The following is a 22,503-nucleotide window of genomic DNA, read 5'->3' as shown; positions in this document are numbered from 1 at the left end:
AAAAAAAAATCGCGCTGTATTTAAAGCGCCCCTAATCGGAGTTATCTTCCCATTGTTGAGTGCAGATCGGATCAAAGGAATTCGGGGTCACGGAGGTACTTCGCTTTTCGGCTGTATGTCGCATTTCCTCTTAGAATGGCTCATTGAGTGACTTGTGTCATGTCATGTCATGTGCACGCATTAAGTTATTGATGGTGGAGTGTTGTCCACTACTTGTGACAGTACAAAAGGCATGAACGTGTCTTTTAACAATATTTTTTTTTAGCTGCGGGCGGATGTTTAGATCGCCACGTTTCTGAGAGGATTTGAAGACCGGCTACTTTGTCGATTTTTTAGATAACATATTCTTGATCACTTATATTACGCGTTTGAAAGAACAATGAACATTGTTTTAAAGAATAAAAATAATTTGATAATTTCAGAAAAGCATGGACTGGCGGTCCAATTTGAAATTGAAAATGCCACCAATGACATTTTTAAGCTAGACCCAAAACAGAAGAAATCATCTATTTCAAAGCCTAAAAAATATATTTATATGGTAACCAGAATATAACTGCAATTGTAGAAACTAACTTGGCAGCTGGACACGATTATGAACCCCCTATTGAAAATACTGAAAATGGAGGAGTCATATTTTCTGGCCCTGACGCGCCTAAAAAAATCAAAATCTGATTGCAGCCAAACAAAAAAATAGACTCTTTCCTATCATTTGTGATAAACTACTTTAGTTAAGGTCTAACTGATGGGGGATCTGTGTGGCCTATGATAAAGCACTAGACAATACATTAGTATAAAAGAGTAATCAAGGGAACCAAGGTTATAGCTGTAATCAAAAGAATGTAATCCAGGGACAAAGACCAGACATGGAAAACAGACATACACAACAAAGAACATAAAGTAACTAAAATCATACATACAAAGTAACAAAAACTCAAACAACAGAAAAGAAAAGTGATTTGATGTGACAATTAATTGACACGTTCATTGTTAACTCTTACAAAACATTTGATCTGCAGTGTAAATTAAAGAATCAGAATTTGGCTAAACCTTACGGTTTTGGAGATATATGAGAAAAACTACTGTCTGACCCCTATGTTCTAATTTTAGTAACCGCAGCCATTTTTTTTGACGGATCAAAAATCCCCACATCACTTCCTTGCAAGATACCCAAAGGAACATTCATACCAAACTTGGTTCATGAGATAGATCTCATCATGCTGAACAGTTTTATCCCGTATCAGAATTTGCTGAACCTAACAGTTTTGGAGTTACATGTGAAGAACTACTGTCTGACCCCTATGTTTTTCTGTTAGTAATGGCAGTTTAGTTCTTTGCAAGATACCCCAAGGAACATTCGTACGAAGTTTAGTTTCAATTGGTCAAGTATTAACAGAGGAGGAGAGTTTTGAAAAATTGTTAACGAATGACAACAACAGCAGACAACAACAGCAGACGCCAAGTGATGGCAATAGCCCACATGACCTTTGGCAAGGTGAGCTTAAAATGGATATTGCTGATGAGGCTGAATAGTATGGTGAAACTCAATGGTGCTCGCTTTTACATATAGGCATGAATCCCCACTCCATATTACATCAGGAATTAACATATATATATGTCTTTTTTTTAAAATGAAACAAAAATGTTTATCAAACTTAAACCAAATATAATGTCACTGATGAATTTGTCCCTTAATTTCAAACTTGTTACTTATTCTTTTCAAATGGAATAGCCAGACCCTCACTTAAAGCATCTACCATTTTCATACTGAAAGAGGGGTTATCTTGAAAAAAAAATTATTCCAAATTTGAGCCAAAAACTTTTTATAATAAGCCATGGACACAAAAAATGTGATTCAATAATTCCCTCATTATTTAACAATGTAGATTTTCAAAAAATGTATAGCTTTGCTTTGGCTGCTGCAGGAAAAACAAATATGTTTTTCTTATGCAACAAAAAATCCTGGCCCCCGTCGAGATGAATTTCTGCTTTCAGATTTCCTACACTATGCTCAGTTAACAATCATAAAATACTTAACCCTTTGACTGCCAGAATTTTCTCAAAGAGAGTGCCAGACGTATTTTCAAAAATGTTTTCCGAGCTGTTGTTCTGTGACGTTTCGTCGTGCAAGAAGCATCAAGTGGGTGGAATGAATACCACGCACTTGTTTCCCAATTACCATTTAAAAAAAAATGCTTTTCCTTGATTGAAAGTCTGAAAATATTGACAGGGCAGCTAAGCTAAACATTAAACTTTAAAAAACAAGTACAAAATGTGAACGTAAATGAACAAAAAGCAAACGACACTGTCGACAGGGAATGACCTTTTGAAGGAAATAAAATAAATGCAAAAAAAAAGATGCTACCCCACTTTACCTACATTTTTTGTAGGCTTTTATCTTAAATTGTACATATAAAAAATTTTCCCGCAAAAAATAACATAAAAAGGGCAGTGAGTACTATCAGACAAAAATGATTTCATGTAAAATGCTATTCAAACGATACATGTAAAAAATAATAGTTTGTTTAGTTTGCATTCAATTCTCTTTCCAATCAATAAAAAGTTCAAGAGGAGTTTAACCTTTGAGCCTCAAAATATATGAACACTTTTATCGAAAGATCTCCCTTTCGCAGGCGTACGTGGTCATAATTTTACTGCATCGTACATACATTCAAACAAAACATTGGAAGACAGACAAGAAACATGCATGGCGAGTCATACCCATCACTCCTTTTTTTGGGGGGGGGATAGCTAACAAATTAAGAAAGCTTTTGACAGATTTAAAATTCATACTATTTTACAATTGATTAAATTTCCAATCCATTTGATATACGGACAAAGGCAATACCGATTGTGATTTTTTTTTTCGGGGGACACTTCACTTTTTTGTTAGTGTGATTGTTGGAATATAGGCGGTTAAGTTTGACAAAAATGAATGTACAATGGTTAAAAAACTTATCATTTCTATTGCTATCACTTTGTGTTATTTTTTAGGATATAGAATTTATCTACGTTGTTAATTTTATCGACTTATGTGAAGTAAATTATGATCTTTGTATGAAAACCTATATCGGCCACTCTTTTTTAATTAAATAAACTTCAAGATAATAAGTTGAAAATTCAAGATACAAGATAAAAAAGAGCGGCCGATATCGGCCTCTGTATCTGTGTATTCTTTGGTATTATTTTTTACTTTATTTTATCACTTTAACCCCCCACTAAACGACATTGAAACCACCTTGTTTGTACGTCATTCCGTCCGATTATCTCGGCTCCAAATGGATGGGTTTGTTTCAAAATTTGGTGTGACTTGTGGCCTTCGGATCCATAGAAAAAGGTGATAATAGAAAAAATAGAACAAAAATCAAAAATCAAAATTTTTTTTCTAGCAACTGACATATATCAAACAGTTCAATTGCCATCTTAAAAGACAAACAATTAATTGGGGAAATGAGGTTCAGGTTAGCAAAGGCTCATATATTTAAATGAATGCTTGTACACTGTTTATTGAATTCATGTAATATCTTGTCTAGCACTAAATTGTATATAAGCATTTCATTAAGGTAATATGTAACCGTAAATGTTTTAATTCGTATGATAAACGTTAGACCCCTCCCCCAGGTCATCCAGCCAAGGTAATTAAAAATATATATAATTGATTAAATAAAATGACTGGTGAACTACCAAAACTTTCCTTTATGGACCCTCCCCTTTTTGCCTCTCAATGTCACGTTCCGGCGACACAAAGGCCTTGCTACTGTGACGCTAATAAAACGACAGGTTTTTGAAAAGGCCGATGCATCGGCCCTTTGGCACTGAAAGGAGTACTACTTTGGGCCGATGATCGGCCCTGTGACACAGAACTCGTTAAAACCCCAGAGAGAGTACGTGTTTCAGAAAGAACTACCCTTTCTATTTATTTGGAGTCCCTAGAGAGAAACTGGAAAATGAAAATAAAACCTCGTTTTGAAGCTTCTAAAAATAATTAAACCGGAAGCACATGTCGGAAAAAATCAAAACATGTTCAGACTTGTCTTGTACTGACCAGACAAATGTTTTGTCCCACTTAACTCCGTGTCAACTTTAAACCGCAAGTTTTCTGCTACATTTGCACGTTAAAATGTTTGGCTATCTATTTGTTTTATGTCCAATTTTAGGTCATTATTAATATTATATTTCAACGTCCTGTCCCCGTCCAGACTTGTTCAGACATGTCATTTCCATGTTTCTTTTTTTTTTAACAGGACGTGTATATTGGTGTTTATAACATCCTCGACTTTCCGATGTCTTTATTATTTTCAGTAACGTAGTTGGTCAAAATTTGAAGGAAAAAAGTATATTTGCCTAGTTATTTGATTTTGATAAGTAAACAAGTACATTTTAATATTTTGAGGATAACTATAAAGTAATTACAAGAATGTTAAGCTTTCCAGTCATGTGTTTTGCAGTTCACATATTTGAATTTGTTGTATTCATGGCTTGCAAGTTTTTTCTGTTTCATAATATTATATTCATAATATGATCATAGCTGTGCAACATGTATTATATATTTTTGTAGTTATATTTTGGTTATGACAGAAAAGAAACAATTATAGTTTTTTATCATTATTATTAAATAACATCAAAATCCTCCATAACAGTCAATATTAAAATGATGATTGTGAGTAATGTGAGACTTGTTTTTTTTTACAGGAAAGAATGTCCAGTCCTGATAGAACAAGTACATTCGAACAGGTGATTATTATATTTACACACTTGATTAATCTTGTATGGGGTAAGGGACATATGTTGTAGACAGAGTTATCTACCTATTAATAGTTATGATGAAATATCAGGTAAACAATTAAATGCAAAATGCAGGTTGTACGCATGCGAATTTCACAAATTGCGCCAAAATAGTAGTTTTACCTCAGCAAAATAGCATAGTGGATTTAAAATGGAATTATTTTCAAGCAGAAGGCAACATTTGCTGATAGAGGTATGATTACTAATAGTAATAGTAATAGTGGTCTTAAAAACATCCAAATATTTGCATGCTGCAAAACTTTTTAAGTCCTGTAACATTCAAAATGTACAAAATATATTAAGTGTTAAGGATAACTATATATATATATTACTTCTAATAAAAAACAAATTGAAATAAAATATTGAAATAAGATGAACTATTTTAGTGGTGAAAAGCATATATCTTGTTTGGGTTTTGGTTAAAATACGACAATTTCTGTTGAATTATAAATGACTTCCAAGCATTTTAGCATTGACATTCTATGTAAACTTTCACCTTAAAACATAACTGATATCACAAATAAAATTATATTTGAGATTGAACTATAATGTCTTGTTGCAATTCTTAGTAAATTATGAATTTGTGAAACTTATAGAGATTTTGTAAGGAAATTACATCACATAGCAAATATTTGATGTATTTCTTAAAAAAAATGGAAATTTATATAAACTAAACTTTGTAATATAAAATGTTCACTATATTTTATTTGTTTTTAAACGAGGCTGCAGAATATAATATGGTGGTGGTGTTGTTAGATTAAGAACTAATTTCTTCTTTCAAAAATGAAAAAAGTTCATGCACCAGCATTGATGAATTAACTTTTAAATTTCTCTATATTCTCCAGAATTTAAATTTTGATTGGTGGATATTACATTCATAAGATTAATGTCTAATTGCAAATTCTTGCAAAAAAAATTGTACATAAGCCTGTACTAAACATTCAGAATCTCTGAGTTTCTGTTGGATGGTAGTTCCATTTTTTAAAAATAACTTTATATATTTTTATTAGGCCAAATAAAATAAGTACTGTCTTTAAAAAAGATAGCCGAAACAGTAAAATTTTCTTCTTTTTTATTTCTAAGTATCTACATTTCTTTCAAGAAAATAACACATGGTACACAATTACAAATTTTTGATACATTTTTTTTAAGGGTAAAAAACAAAACTATACGGACTGTATCAGGGGGGGGGATGTCTGTTTCCAATTATCCTACTGTTCATCTGTTCTCCAACGATTTCTCAAGATGATAACTTGAGAAAAGGTCAATGATTTTTTTTTTAATTTGCACAATCAATAGGGTTTGTAAGTCTTGTTCTGGTTTCAGTTTCCCTTCTGGAATTTCTGATGTTGAACGTATTGAAATCCGAAGACCGATCTGCATTTTATTGTTTACTTTCAGGAAATCGAAACACTGCAATCACAATGCAAAATCTTCTATTTTATGCTTTTCTTAACATTTTTATTATGTAGAAATAGATATTTCTCATTTTTTATCAGCATTATACACACAAAAAAATTGATGTGTTGATGACGTATCTCCATGCATTTGAATGGTAGACGAAGACCCATTCTCATAAAATCACATGACGAGACTTACATACCTTTACAGGTTAAGTTTAATTTTCAACAAAATCCAAAATACATTTCTTGATTTTGTTCATTTTGAACATTTTTTCACCAATATGTGGCGGGGTATCACTTAATGTCCATTAATGCCCTATTTTTCAATAAGCATTGTCAAAGTCAGAATGTGTTTCCCAAAGACTCTATGTAAATGGAAAGTCCTTACCTACTTACACTATTTTTTTAATTCAGAATTTAACACAATTATTTTGTTTTTGCCTTAGCAGATTTTACCTTGATGGATGAAGTTGAAAGAAATGCGGAACAAAATTTTTAGTGTTTTTGAACTCTTTACAAGTGCATGAGATTAAACTTAACTAAAATGCTTCACTCCCAACACAAAAACAGCATTTAATTATAACACTGGAAAACTTAATTTAAATGATCACAATTGTAATCCCATTTTTCTTTAAAAGTACATAGCACATCAGTGGTTTTTGGGTTTTTTTTTACAATAGGATGAATAAAAAAAACAAATATTTTATGTGACAGGAAATTAAAGTTTGAGGTTTAATATTGCTTCAAGCATTATTCAGATCCATTTATTTGTAGTTTTCTAGAGTTGGCGAAAGGTCAGTCAGAGTTCTAGGGCTCAACATTCCTTTCATCTTGTGCAGGTACATTTTTGGTGTGGAAAGTTATTTTTTATACTGGTCAGAGAGTAGATCTCACCGTTTTCAAAACAGAAGCAATTCTCGCCAATATGCTCATCCATAATTTATTCATCAATGAAAATCATTGTATGATAGCTCATTTTGAGAGCAAAAATCAGCAATCTGTTTTACATTTTTTTTATTAAATTTTTTATGTGGACTTGTTTCACAGGAGAGGAGGAAAAATCAGTTAGTGAGAATGACTTGCTGGTGAAAAATACTTCTTTACCGGTACACCACTTTCCATTTGATTTGTGGAAAAATTGAAGAATTTCATAAGTATTTGTTAATTTCAAAAAGCAGACTTCAATTGCAGGAAAATTATTTATTTCGAATTTTCGTGTTGAAACCTAAATTTAAAAAAGAATTCTTTGATCACTGTCAGTAAACGATTTTCGTTAGCATTTTTATTGTACATCATTATACTTTCAGGCTGGAACAGGTCAACATTCAGTATCACTAGACACACATGTACAGAATCTTCTGGCAGGGAACATTGTGAGCCTGTATGAGCTTGGAAAGTCTCACATTATAGCTATGGAGGAAGTTTCTGTTAATGTACCTATGGTAAAATGCTACTATTAAAAATGTATCTTATGTCACATTTTTCATGGTCCTGACCTTTGACCTTTATTTTCATTTACCTTGGTCCTGGACCTTCAATTCTTTATACTTATTGAGGACTTTTTTTCGAAGGACCATAGGTTTTAAACTTTGAAAAGTCTATTTTTGAAAGTAATTTATAACTCTTTAAATTTTGAAAATGTATTCATTTTAATATTTTGATACTGTGATTTTGAATTAAATATGTATTTCCAGATCAAACCAAGCCCTGATTTACTGGCTATATTAAAGGAGATGGGAACGGAATGGGAGATATTTACTGTGAAGGAGGTAAGAATGGTAAATACTGGCAGGATCTTATCTGCAGGGAGAAATTAGCAAAAATTTCTCCTTGTTTGTGTTCACTTCTCCCATTTGTCTTTGAGAGGGAGAAGTTTTTGTAATAGATTACATAGACAAAAATTTCAATATTGTTATTTTTCAAATATAGTTAGATGTCATTGATATCTAAATAAGGCCCCGTACTGGTACTTGAACTTTTGCTTGCATTTTATAAATGTAACTTGATATGAGTATATTAACATATGATATTTAATTATCATATGTTATATGTATATATATATTTATAAAAAATTATGTACAACTTTATAAACATTTTGTGGTCAGGTAATGGTTTGACTTTATTATTCCATCTAAGAAAACTATGGTCCAATATTGTAACAACTTGATCAACATGATTTTCTTTTACAGTTTACATATAGATTTGGAGAACTGACTTTTCAGTTTTAGTTTTCTTCCAGTTAAAAAATATTACAATGTATAATGATATTCTTATGTATATAACAAGGTGACAAGCCTTCTAAAGGACTACATCATTAAACAGAATCTATACAGTCCAGAGGATCCACGGATAGTCAGCTGTGATAAAGATCCACTTAGTAAGGCACTTGGGGTCAAAAAGTTCACACTATTTGATGCTAAGTAAGTTCCCTTTGTATTTGATCAGGCTTGACATTATCTATTTCTGTTCAGTATAGTTTGAGTCTTTTTATGACTTAAAATATAGAGTAATTGTCCTAGGCTTACACAGTTCTCAATAATGTTTTGGTAGTACAAGATGAAGAAGTAATCCAGTTCTGCATAGCATCCTCAATTTTTCTCCAATGCATTTTCTTACTTTAAAGTTGGGACATAATGATAAGAATCTAGTCTCATATATTTGAGAATTATGTAAAATTAATGTTTCAGCAGAGCTTACTTAAAACTTGAAGTGAAATTTTTACCCAAAATTAAATTTAGAAGTACATGTGATTAGTCTCCTGCTCCCACTTCTCTTGTTATTGATAACAACGTAGTGAAAATCAAATATAAATGGAGTGATCTATTAAAAGTTGAAGGCATTACACAATTCAGTACAATTCAATTGAGAGATTTTATCTTTCAGAAAATTGATAGAAATGAATTGTTACCCATTGCCAGATTTCAAAACCACTAAACGTCAGCAACTTGTGGCTAGGCCAAAAACCATGGAAACCACAAACAGTAAAATAATGCAGGTCAGTGATTTTGTTTGCCTTAAATTATCTCTGAAATAAGGCTGGTTCCCTTGATGAAAGTTTCCAGGGATGATTTATTTAGCTTTTTAGCAGAGTTCTGCTATTTCAAATCCAGATTTTACTGTTACGATATTTTTTTTACTGTATATTTACTTCTGATTTTGCCAATTTCTGCTTTGTTTGTAGACCTTGTAAAATCATCCCAGAGTTTCCTGATTTGCCCAAAAAATGACTCAAAATTAACTAAGGTGAACAGTTTCCCAATTGGGATTTGAAGGGTAGAATATGGTGTATCTGTTCCCTGATTAAATGTTTTTATCTGGTCTTTTTCTTGACATCCTCTATTAAATTATCTTTAAATTCAAGGTTTTGTACAATTTTTCCGAAATTTCCTAATTTTAAAAAACATGACTCACATTTCTGAATAAAAAAGGAGGAGGTAGTTAAGAAAAAGGTCAACAATGTCACAGGTAGGTGTGTCATATAAAAAAAAATTTTTAGGCATCTCGTTTGATGGTTGGTTTATATTTTGACCTTATACTGAAATTGAAGAGTTAGGGTTTTATTATTGGGGGTTGGCATGATTGAGTTTCTAAAATTGTGTTATTGTCAGCCTAAGCTTTGAATATAAACATGTATATATTCTGTAGGAAGAGAATCGATCATGCATTTCTTGCCACTTACAAAATGAAATAACTTCCAATTTTAAATATGAAAAAAAGTTTAAACAATGTTCCGTGTAATGGTATTTTAAAATGATTTTTTCTTTTGCATTGTAGTTCATAACTATATCTTGTCCTAAATACCTGGACATGAAGGTGTACTCACCAGAACTATTAGGGTCTTCAGTACAGTCAGATGCTTCAAACCAAAGTAAGTATCTAACATAAAGTCCTTGCTTTCAGCGTATTGAGTACTCTCTGCCTTGTAAGAACTACAAATTAGCATCTAGCTGCATTTCAGGATGTTACAGCTGTAATCTATACAATGCACTTCAAAAACAACAACAATGATAAGGAAACAGTCACACCTGTCTTAAGGTAGATCACACCTAATATTTCTAGTAGATAGAATTTCCAAGTTTTCTTAAAGGTGATCTGAATGAACATACTTCAGAATTTTAATGTTAAACACATAGGTCACCTTGATTTTGAGACAATTGAGTCTAGATAAAGACAATTTTTTTACATTTTATATGGATTCTATTGGGAATTTTTATTTTTTCGAGTACTATTAAAAACTGGTAGATAAGATTTCTTATAAATTTATATAAAGAACAATTAACTGATACTCTTTCACATTTTTAAAAAGAAAATTTGGGGTCACTGAACTCTTTTTCTTGTAATACAAGTGTGGACACATACTGGTATTGCCTGAGGGGCAAGTATGGATGCAGACTGGTATTGCTTGAAGAACAAATTAGTTTTGTCTTGGATGTGTTTGTATTGGCTAGAAAACAAAATGTTGTGGTATTAAACCTCAACTGATGCCAGGGCACTCAATACTTTTTTTATAGGTGGTGCCACTGTGATTTTTAACCCCACCTTATTCAAATGCAAAATATTCAATTTTTGCAACGAAAAGATTCTATGAAAGTTTCATTAAATTCCGTTTAGTGGTATAGGAGGAGTAAAATTAAGATATGGGAACTCAGAAATTAAGGCTTAGATTCATATATTATAAGACACTTTATATTTATTTACATTATTACATTACACTGCTTCATACCTGAGGGTGTACTTGCATGGATGTGTTGAACTTTGCTATGTCATGTTAAGGATTGACCATATCGTTTTCTGTATGTTTGTAGCTCAAAATCTGGAATCTAAGATTTTTTAGTTTAACAGAAACTAATAGTGTGGTATCTACATGTATCAGTTACATTGAATAAGAATATTTCTGTACTGAAGTTTTTTTCAAGTCCTATAACTCTGAAAAGAAGCTTCATAGTTGTTATAGATTACATGAAGTTACATGTATTATAACTTCTCTTATGTTCTTTTGTAAAAAAGTCAAAGCATTAAATGTGGTGCCATTTTCCGGACATTTTGTATCTTTAGGAGGAAGAACACAAAGAAACTTCTTGCAAGCAATAATTTATTTCAAGAGACAATTTTCTGTGCATTTCATCAGTACCGGCTCTTCTGTGGCTGCAAAATGAATAATGAAATTAGTGTAAGATGACATATTGTTTTATAACAAATGAATGTGTAAACATTGGGACCATCGATGGGTCCGCACAATCAATGTCAGTATGTTGTAATTTTAAGATTTTAAGACTAGGTGCCAATAGGACTAGTAATATTGCTACAAATATTTTGAAAGTAATTCATGATATATAATTAAAAATATAATTTGGATTGTATGGTTTTGTTTAGTTCAAAATTTACTTCTATTTAATTGATTGAGAATATAAAACTGCCTTAGTATAAGAAGAAACATGCATGTACCTCTGTAGGGCTCTATGTCAGGATTAATTTCTACTCAAATGATCTGGTAACACAATGATAACTACACTGTAATACCCTGCAAAAAATACACATCTAGACAGTGTATGTCATACAGTTAAATCTTCGTACTCTAAAAAATAAAAAATATAAAATCTCATACATCCTGTATGACAGCTTCATATGACTTCAGCGTTGAACCTTGAAAAAGTAGGGGCAAGTATAGACACATTATTTAAGATTGATATCATACGGCTTTGAACTTTGATTGCATTGACACGGGATGAGAATGTTATTCAGTGTGGCTTTTTTTTTACCTACATGTAATTTTGGTTCAATTCAAACTGAAATTTCCTTTGGAGAAAAGAATTTCACTAGTATTTCTTCTCATGCTGTGGTGATACTAATTTACTGCGCATTAACATATAGGGGGCTGATGACTTATAATGGTTACGAATCGAAACTGCATTTGCACTTTTCTTTGAACACTTTATTATTAATTAAATCTTTAAATTATTTTTTTTTTAAATTTGATGAAATGAAAAGAAACACAATGACCATCAGTTTGATGGTAAGAAATGATATACACCCTATTAAAATTGTTTTAGACTCATCTGTATTGATGCTGAGAAACTACATTCAACTGCTGAACATGTTAAATTGGAATATTCTAATATGCAGGTTTATATTAGATTTATATTTAACAAATCCAATGTCTCTCTTTAAATCGTACATCACACAAAATTTAAGAAGATATGTACATTAATATAAATACTCAACTTTCTTTAAAAATATTTACACAGAATGTGAACCTAAATTACCCCTCCGCAGAATTGTTTTAACCACTTCTGGATGAGATGGACAGGAGTACTGCGAGGTCCCAACTTTTAATAGAAAAAATGTTTACTAACATGTCGTAAATAGTACACAGATGTATAACATTGAAAGCTTGTCAACTACTCTTAAAAGTTATCTATTCGCATCGAAATGATTTTCTACTCAGGTATTGAAGTGCAATTATAAAAAAAATATGGAAGTCACCTTTTTATTCCCCATTTACTTGCATAGACTCTCTTCTGAATATTGCTCTACAACAAAGAGGTGTACATAAATTTCATCCATACTTTTAAATTGCAACTGTGATCATTATGTAAGGTTACTTTTTAAAGTACAGACATGATTTTCATGCGAACACTATCGACTAAGGTATGGAAACAACAGAACTTTGCCATCAAAGTTACCTCACTTCCAAATGCTGCATGCTTTACAACATTGAGAGAGAGAGTACTGCTTGGGGGGGGGTGCTACATTTCATCCATATTTGTTATGGGACTCTACCCCGGGACTTGACTTTTTATGAGAAACTCGGCAGGTGTTCCTAGAAAAGCAGAGGATGCGTACACTACCAGTGCATCTGGTCTATGCTCCCAGTTTTGCGTGGAGTCTGAGTTACACACATACTTTTGTTACTTTGTATGTATTATTTTAGTTACTTTATCTTCTTTGTTGTGTTAGTCTGTTTTCCATGTCTGGTCTTTGTCCCTGGATTGCATTCTTTTGATTTCTGCTAGAATCTTGGTTCCTTTGATTACTCTTTAAAAATGTTGCTACTGTGATAATTATATAAAAATGTTCTAAAATACATAAATGATTTTCATGAACAAATAATAGCCAATGAGGTTACAAAATCCCTTAGTATATGAGTGCAAAGAATTGAGTATATATTTTTAGTACAAAAACAGCAATTAAACCATGGACAGAAACAGTCAGCTTATTGTCAGCTTCCTTCACATCATGCGATTGATTGGTTAACACTGCAATACGAAAGTTTTTTTTTGAATTTTTGTCGTTTATATCCACAAAGACAGTCAAATTATATCCTTGAAGCTGCATTGTCAGCTTTATAATAAACAAAGTGAATGTTTTAACTGATATACGGAATGTGCTATCTTTTTGTCCACTGTGACGTGTCGCTAGGGGACATTTAAATGCTGGGCACCCGTCTGTCCGGGTTTTCCACACTTTTTTTTGTACTGCTCCTACCAGTTAAGTTTATTTTTGGTTTTGGTATGTTGCCTTATATTGAAGAGTTACAGATTAAGCTCAACTTAGATTATGGTTGAATGATTTTTACAGAAGTTACTTGGACTTAGAAAATTTCAATGAATTTAAGGTTTTCTGCACTTTTTTTTTGTAATGCTTTTTACAATTGATTTTATATTTTGTATGTAGTCTTACTATGAGAAGTTACAGATTAAGTTTGACTCTGATTTTTACAGAAGTTATGGCCTTTAAACTTTGAAAATTTCAATGAATTTAATGTTTCTCACACTTTTTTTGTAATGCTTTTACCCATTTATTTTATCTTTTGTATTTAGTCTTACTATGAGAAGTAACAGATTAAGTTCAACTCTGGTTATGCTTGATTGATTTTTACAGAAGTTATGGTCTTGTAGGTAGAAAATTTTGGTGAATTTAAAGTTTGAAATCCATCTTTTTACACAGGGGACATTGGAATTTTGACATTCTTATATTCAACTTAATTGTTATAGTGTTATTTAATTAAAAGAATTAAATTCCCATTAAATTTCTATAGAAGATTTTCCTGCCAATAATCTCTCCTTTGAAAGAATTTTCCTGCCAATGATCTCTCCTTCGAAAGAATTTTCCTGCCAATTATCTCTCCTTTGAAAGAATTTTCTTGCCAATTATCTCTCTTTGAAAAGGGCTTTCACAGTTTATACTATTATTTTAACATAGAAATATTTTGAATATATTATTTTTTATCATATAAAACACTAGTAGTTAATTGAAAATGTGTATGTCTCTGTGTTTTTGCAAGATGACGAATGCTCTCTGTAATAGGTATTATCTACCTTGAATATAAAAATAGCTATCAAATATATTGCATATTTTGACCTTATATTTGACAGGTCAATTTTACATAGAATGCACTACATCTGAGTATTTCAATGGAAAGACAGATTACTTCTGAATACAGGTGGTAACTATGACAACTGTAGTTAAAAATGTTTAGTAGAATACATATATAAATTGATATTTGATTTACAGTTTCAACAGCTTTTCATTTACTGAGCTAGGTTTATAATCAGATATGTGAAATGATTTTGTAGATGTTAATAGTGCTACTTCTCCTAGACAAAGTGTTCTAAGAATAGCCAGACCATCAGGCTCAACAACGGCCACTTCAAATGTATTAGATACATCCAATAGGACTTCTTCTGAAGGAGTGTCAAATACCGCACAAGGAAACTCTTCAGTTGCTTCACATCAAATAAAAAATGTTTACTCCAGACCACAGAATCGAGTTGGTTCACATTCAAATGCTATTCATCAGCACACATCAGGTATTGGAAATAACTTAGGTCAATCTTCACAAAGGGGAAGTAATTTTGGGTCATCAAATCAAAATAGAAATAACTTGAGACAATCTAGATGTAGGAGAAACCCCCCGGAACAATGTTCCCACAGAAGTAGTAATTCAGGACAGAACACAAGTCAAGGTGGATATAGAGAACCTCGCAGACAAAGACAAGCATCACTAAGTATTAACTATCCTGACTCTGAGAATGGGCCATTCCAAGTCAGCTTAGAGTTACAGGGAGCTAACAGTGATGAGGAACAAGATGTAAGTCTGATGACTTATTAATGTCTGATATGACAAAAAATAATTCATATTTTCTGCCCTGTTTTAGTTCTAAATTGGTGAAATTTAAAGAAAATAATTCAAGATAAAATAACCCCCAAGGGGCCCTGTGCAGGTCTGGAAGTCAAAAGAATAGGCCTGCAGCAGCGCTAAGCTTGTCGTAAAAGGCGACCAAATAGTGCTCAGAAACCTAGGCGGGGGCTAGGCGCTCTGCCCACAGAGCAACTGGGATGTGTGCCCCAGGTGGTGGAATGGGGTACCCCTGGCGTGTTACATGCTGGGGTTGCCAGGCTATAATACCGCAAACCATAGTGGTGCACCGTGTTGGGAAAGATGCCATGCCACGTTCCTCGCACGTTAAAGAACCCTGCTGTGGTATTCGATAGGAGTAGGAACCTTTGCGCTCTGCCACGGGAGGCTAAATTGCCAGACCCTACCCATCCCTCCCTTTTAACTTGTGGCAATCAAAATTTGTTGACCCTATCATCCTTGTGTCCCATCCCATTTTTCATTTCATGTTCATTTTATCATCCATTTCATGTTCATCATCTGAATATAGCTGAAATATTGCTGCTCGGACGATAAATACCAACAAACAAACAAACAAAACCCCCAAGGGCTTTAGAAGTATAAATTTTTTTATGTCTCATTTTTGCATTCTCCTGTTCCACTCAAATAAAGTAGATACCAAAGATTATTATTTTTATACTTCCTCCAATACACATCATAGGTATAAAGTTTTACTACTGTTTTCAAAAAGTATGAGTATCATGGATTCAACAGTATTAATGATTTACAAAATGTTTTATATATGCAAAAAGCTAACTATTTCAGCGAACTGGAAATTCAACATTTCATCAACTCCCAAAACAGCATTGTGATAATGTTATAAAATTGTTCTTTTAAATACATTGACAGCAACATTTTTAACCTTGCAAAATTTTTATAAACTGTCAATTCCTGCATGTCTTACAAGGATCATTTATATTTAGGGTGACGAAGAAGTGGTGTCATTTGATGTTGACGCTGACCGATTCCAGCTGGAATATGAGGTAGTGTCGGATGATGATGATATTATATCCAGTACTGCTAGTGTCTCAGGAATCTCAGAAAGTGTAGGTATTGAGTTAAGTAATGATATCATATGTTTACTTCTTGTGGATAAATGGTGGGAAGTGATGATAAGTAAATAAAGTTATATTCATTAAGCATTAAGAAAAAAGGCTATCTTGAACCAATTAACGAAATAAGTCTTGTTTTTTTTTTCTTTTTTTTTTTTGTGGTCCAACATTTCTTTTCATTATTTAAATTGGAGCCTGACCTTTATATTGCATATAGGCCTATTAAGAGTCATCCTAAATAGAAAGAGGATATTGGTCACAATTTAAAGCTGCATTTTTCCTTTTACTTTGAAGGTCATTTGGAGCAAAAAAAGACATTGAATTAAGAAGTATGAGACTGATGGTTTGCAAAGTAAAGAATATTTGTATTCTCAGATGTCTTCTTCCTGTTTTGAAGATTTATAATTATTGAATGGAAAATGACTTGATTTATTTTACAGAATGTTGTGATTATTTGTGGCGACAGTGATATGGAATTCTGGGCTGATTCTAGTGAAAACGAAATGATTGAGGAAGTAAGTTATCAATATATCAGTGAATGAAAATGAGACAGAAAAGTGAAGACATAGAGGCTTGTTGGTACATATAGAGAAAGTCTTAGTGATCATGCTTTCCATCTACCCTTCATCCCTCCCTAGTTCTGATACACAACTTCTCTTAAACTGCTGAATATGAATTTGATGAAACTTTTACATATTCTTTAGCACATGAGGTGGTTGTACACAGTCTTTTTGGTTTTCCATCTGTATGACTTGGAGTTTCCTGATGCCAAAAATGGATTTTGTCATGGTTGACTGGGGGGGATCATCTTCTAATCCACAGTTCCTGTAAAACCACTGAATGGAACTTGAAGAAACTATTGCACATTCTTCATCACATGATTCATTTGAGCACCTCCTGTTTCATTCCATCTGAATGACTTATGGGTATTCCTATATGATCTCTAGGTAGAGGAGTGGGGTTTCAACAAGTGAGCTTTGTTTACAGTTTTAGCTCACCTGGACCAAAGGTCCCAGTGAGCTTTTGCCAGTACTTTGTATCCATCGTCTGTTGTCCAACATTGGTAAACTTATCACATTTTTCTTAACTACTTGGAAATTCATTGACCAAATTCAACCAAACTTGGCAGTAATGATGTATGTCGGAGAGTCTACAAAAGATGCATTTGTGTTTCTGCTTGATTTAAAAAGATGGCAGAGAAAGAGACAATTTAAGCTTCTGATTGGTCAATTTAAAACATTGACTTCTCTAAAACCACAGGTGCCAATATTTTGAAACTTGATTGGGTAATGACGTTAATGCCCCTAAAACACTTTGATATATTTCAATGAAAATTATATTTTTTCATGCAAAACTGATGTTATCTTAATCAAAATTATACCATAATGAACATTCTTTTTTTAAAGTCCAATTATATATCTCTAGTGATTTTTAAATATCTGAACTATTAAGATTAAATTTTCACAAATATTGTAATAAAAGTAGTCATTCTCATGTCATTTCAAAAACTTCCATACAGCATTTAAACTTATATTTGTCTTTTTGTAGTGGAATGCATTTAATAAATAAATATTTAAACAATTTTTATGAATTTCAAATTTCCATGTGAAAGAAGTGTTTTTTTTTTCATATTTTTTTTTATTAAACAAAATTCTTTGAAGCATATTTTGGTCAATGTTGTAGATATCCCACATGGTACCAGAGTCAAAAACTGTACATTTTTGGCCCATAAGCTGCAGTTTACATGGTATTAGCTCGTGCAAGTATCAGGCTTGTTAATTGATAATTACTGCCAATCTTGTTAAACTCAACAAGCCGTGACATATTTGACATTGATTGTTAATCAGAATGTGTAATTAATAGTAGGCAACTGAGAATAATGTGTGCATTTATGGGATGCACACTGAAACAAACACTTGCATCTGCGAATAAAAATGTGTGTCAGGGATGTATCTAGGTGTGTTACTAAGAACTCTGGCGAAAACCATGTAAATATTATTTCATATTGAGACATGTATATAGCTAAATAAAAACATCTGCGTAAAATAAAAATGCAACCATACTTGAAGTTGCATAGCATGCTTAACGGAAAATACAGCAGTTAAAAAAAGATATGAATAATGAATAGAAGGGTGTAAAAGTGAATGAAGAATTACTGAACTTTTATTTCATTTTCAGGACAAATGGATTTGTACAGAATGTGGGGCAGATAATCTCCCTTTGATCGGACGATGCTCTGGTTGTTCTCAAGAACGTCCTGGTTGGCTTTCTGAAAGTAGTAAGCGTAGACGTTTAGAAAGGTCATCTAGAGACAGGGCTCTGATTTCATCGTCAGAGTGTGAAGATTTAGAGGTACCAAATAAACGCCAATGTAAAGATAATTATTTGACTTCACACATCATAGATTCAGACATTCATGATAATGATGACTCTGGAATAGGCACTCTACCATCTAGTCAAGAATCTGTTAAAGCGACAAGCAAATCTAATTTAACTGTATCAGAGGCCAGGTTAGATTTGCCATTAACTGTCCAATCAGGTGATTTAGGAACGTACAGAAGTCTTCTAAACTACCAATCAGATATTTCCATAGATGGAATAGAACTTGGTCAGTGTCAATCTAAAATTGATAAAGATCTGGGAAAACCTGCTGAAATCCATGATGTCAACAAGCCTAACTACTCCATATCATCTAAGTCTGAATCAAAAACTCAGGAGCAGATAGTTGGCAAGTGTATAATATGTTTTGATCGTCCAAAAAATGCCAGCATTATACATGGTTGTACAGGGCACCAGGCGTGCTGTTATAGGTGTGCCAAGAAATTGAAGAGATTTAGTAAGCCTTGTCCAATCTGTCGGAGACCTATTCAGAAGATCATTCGGAACTTTATTGCACAGTAGTCTAAACCAAATCAGTAACTTCTGTAATAGAAGATATAAGATTAATACAGAAACGACTTAGTTGTTCAGTTAAACTATAGAAAATATTGATGATTTCTTATGCTTTTATTAACATACTCTGAATTAAAACAAGTAAGTTAAATAAGCAAAAACTAATTAGTGGCATTATAGAGTATGTATTATTATTATTGAATCCCTTTTGTGTGGTTACGATATAAAATATCATTTTCTTGTTTGTTAGCTGTTTTAAAAGGTGCTTTTTGATATTGAATTTTAAGTCTTGAGTGTTACTATTATTTTTTTCAATTTTCAAATGGCTTCTCTAAGCTTGACTAAAAGTATTTGTTAGAAAACTTTGAATAATTGCACTTTTTACAAAATTTTACATTTCATTTAATTGACAGATGTTATTATGAATTATTTGTTTTAAGTTAATAGTCTAATTATATTCACTTCAATCATATGCAAGTACTGTATATGATAGTAATGTAAAAAAATGCTTTACTAGCAACCAATCAAACTATTATCACTGTTTTCCAATGGGAGAATTTATATTAAACTATTTGTAGTCATATAACATTTAAGGAATGGAAATCCTAAGATACTGATTGAATTGTATCTACGCAGCAAATTTTTGTCTTAAATTTTGTGGTGCAATATTAGGCAGCTAGTGTATCAGCATCCCTCCTTTAAGTTGCTACACACTTACTATATTTATGTGTATTTGTTATTTGTATTAGAGCACATACAATGATGATTTTCAGGGTATAGAATTAATATGATAATCATTTAGGTGATAGATATATGTCTGATAGAAAGTTTGATTATTCCGTTTTTGGTTGTTTGTTGTTTTTTTTTCTATAACAGACAGCCTATAATAGGCAGGTGCACACAACCATGTCTGTCATGGGTAAGCTAGCCAATCACAGCAAGTAGTCCAGTATAGTTCAAATGGTCAGTGAATAAATTAATCAAACATTTTGTCTGCAGATCCCTATCTTTTGTATGACAATGTATGTTGAATTATCATGGTTAAAATAGGTTGTATTTCATCAGGTGATTATGGTCTAATCAAGAGTAGTCCAACATCATCATTGTATGGGCTATATATTCAACATGGAGGTCTAGGTATCAGCATTAAAGTTAACATGTCAATGTTTTTTATAAGATTTATCTCCTGCTTTGAGATATATAGTGATCGTGGTGTCTGTCAGTCCACATCTATTTTGTTCCAGTTTTCTCTGCAAAAACTTATCACAGCCCATGGTATTTTGATGGCAGTATATAGGTATGCCTTATAGCATTTGATTTCAGACTCAAGTTACATCTACTTCCTGTTTGACCACTTTGTTTCCATATAATTTCTGAGTTGTGATATATTTATCAAAGGTTATTGGAGTGGGGAACAGGGGTATTCATTAACGGACGTGATCACATTTTTATGTAAAATAGTGCATTGTATTTCTATAAACTTATTACGAGTGGATGAAATAAGTTTAGTTTTGATGTAAATATCATATATGTAATTTATTTCTTATGGTAAGTAGTAAAGTAGCTGGACATATTACTTGTTGGATCGGTACAGGTATTACTTCATACAACTGCAAAACCTACAGTAAGAAAATTCTGTTATTGATGTCCTAGTCCCCATTTTAAAGCCTTTAAGCAATTTCCATGTTGCCCTTAGTCTGAAACATATAACAGTTTCTGTTGGAGTATGAATATGTCATTTTTAATGTTTCCCATATTCTGTATCAGTGTATGATACAGTGACAACTTGTTATTACAGTTAATATGTAAATTTTATCTAGCTGAGGAATTTGGTTTTTTTTGTTTTTTTTTTAAATATATGTAATGTTTATAAAAGATGAATGTTGGTTTTGGTGGTTTTTACATGACCTGGTTTGGGAGATAATGGGGCCAGAAACAAGTATTTTCATTATGTTCAGTCAGTAACTATAAGTGAGTGATATCTTTGAAAGTATGTCACATGTGTCATAAACTCCAAAAAGGCCGGGATTTATTTTGAGTTAGTTTGGAACCATTCATGAAAAGGGGCCACTTTGATTTTTGCCAGTCTTATTCTGTGTCAAATGTTTAATCACACTAGAAATTCAGAGCTGTGTAAAGCTTGAATTGTGTATTCATAAATGCCTCAATTATAAATTTATTAACACCAATTTAAATTTTTTTATTAGATTTCATATGAAAATTCTTGCCTCTGTTTCATTAATTTATAATTTATATCAATGGAAATATTTAATTGTACATTTTAATTGAATGATCTTTTAGATATTGGGGTCAAAGGCAAGTGGGTGTGATAAGAACCTTGAAAGATTTACATCTTTAAACTTGACTTGAAATACAAAATATTGGGCAATATTGTGTCCAAACCAATTGTTGTTCCATAATCAACTGTAACCCCTTATATTTAGGTGTGTCAAAAACTGATATTGAGTTAGGCATGTTAGGGTTGTTTCAAGCTGTTTAGCAGAGTTCTTTATTTAGCAATATTGCTGTCTTCCTACATGCAAATCATATTTAGGATAAGGTCAAAAATTTTTTTTTTTTTTATTAAATGTAAATTATTTCTTTAACTTCTTTTTTTATTTTCTCAATATTTTACTGGAAGCATACTTCACTGCAAGGTAGACACAGTCTTGTTTTTATTCATTGGTAATGGTCCATGATTGTATCAAAGGAGAAATAATATCAATTGTATATATGTTATTTTTGCTGTAATATTTCTTGGAGTAGTGGTTTTATATTAAAATCAATACCTGCTGTCAAACAACAATCATCACGCCAAGTAACGAAATAATTATTTGTATTACATTACTGTTAAAAAGATGTAGTATGACAAGCTTATTGGTATGTTGATCTTGTTACTTGCTTATTTTTGTCATATTCTTTATGAAATGAAATAAAAAGGCAGCATTTTTTATTTCTAATTTGTGTTGGCTGTTTTATTTCACAAATCAATGACCAGTGAGACTTTTCAGATACTTGATACAACATTGATATGTATATTGCTGACAAATGTTTCTGAACAATTTTGACTACACTTTGGCCATTTTTTTTTATATAGGCCGTGTTCAACAGATTGTCTTATTGAATGCCATGGAATAAATCTGTTAATCTTCAGATTACTATAATAAACATTTATCCACTTTTGGTAATGTTTTTT

At 32.1% G+C, this 22,503-nt stretch overlaps 1 protein-coding gene across 2 annotated transcripts in view; it reads left to right on the top strand.

Moving 5' to 3' along the window:
• Window positions 1-1,297: 1,297 nt before the first annotated feature.
• LOC148614917 (E3 ubiquitin-protein ligase Mdm2-like) overlaps window positions 1,298-22,503 on the top strand; it is a 29,862-nt gene continuing 8,656 nt past the window's right edge. The window contains exons 1-11 of one of the 2 annotated variants that reach the window (XM_088589427.1): window positions 1,298-1,492; window positions 4,690-4,731; window positions 7,493-7,627; window positions 7,880-7,954; window positions 8,472-8,605; window positions 9,069-9,180; window positions 9,960-10,053; window positions 14,762-15,276; window positions 16,287-16,409; window positions 16,856-16,930; window positions 18,594-22,187. In XM_088589427.1, the coding sequence (XP_088445553.1) occupies window positions 1,424-1,492; window positions 4,690-4,731; window positions 7,493-7,627; window positions 7,880-7,954; window positions 8,472-8,605; window positions 9,069-9,180; window positions 9,960-10,053; window positions 14,762-15,276; window positions 16,287-16,409; window positions 16,856-16,930; window positions 18,594-19,316 (2,097 nt within the window). In that variant the 5' untranslated portion in view covers window positions 1,298-1,423 and the 3' untranslated portion in view covers window positions 19,317-22,187. Of the gene's footprint in view, window positions 1,493-3,989; window positions 4,088-4,689; window positions 4,732-7,492; window positions 7,628-7,879; window positions 7,955-8,471; window positions 8,606-9,068; window positions 9,181-9,959; window positions 10,054-14,761; window positions 15,277-16,286; window positions 16,410-16,855; window positions 16,931-18,593; window positions 22,188-22,503 lie in introns of those variants that run through there. The other variant, XM_088589428.1, reaches the window with a different exon arrangement.

The sequence above is a fragment of the Perna viridis genome, chromosome 6 (genome assembly GCF_037379345.1).
Source record: "Perna viridis isolate PV_CMFRI_1.1 ecotype Kerala chromosome 6, ASM3737934v1, whole genome shotgun sequence".
NCBI lineage: Eukaryota > Metazoa > Mollusca > Bivalvia > Mytilida > Mytilidae > Perna > Perna viridis.
Note: the sequence above shows the minus strand (reverse complement) of the source record. Positions and strands in the feature narration are given on the sequence as shown.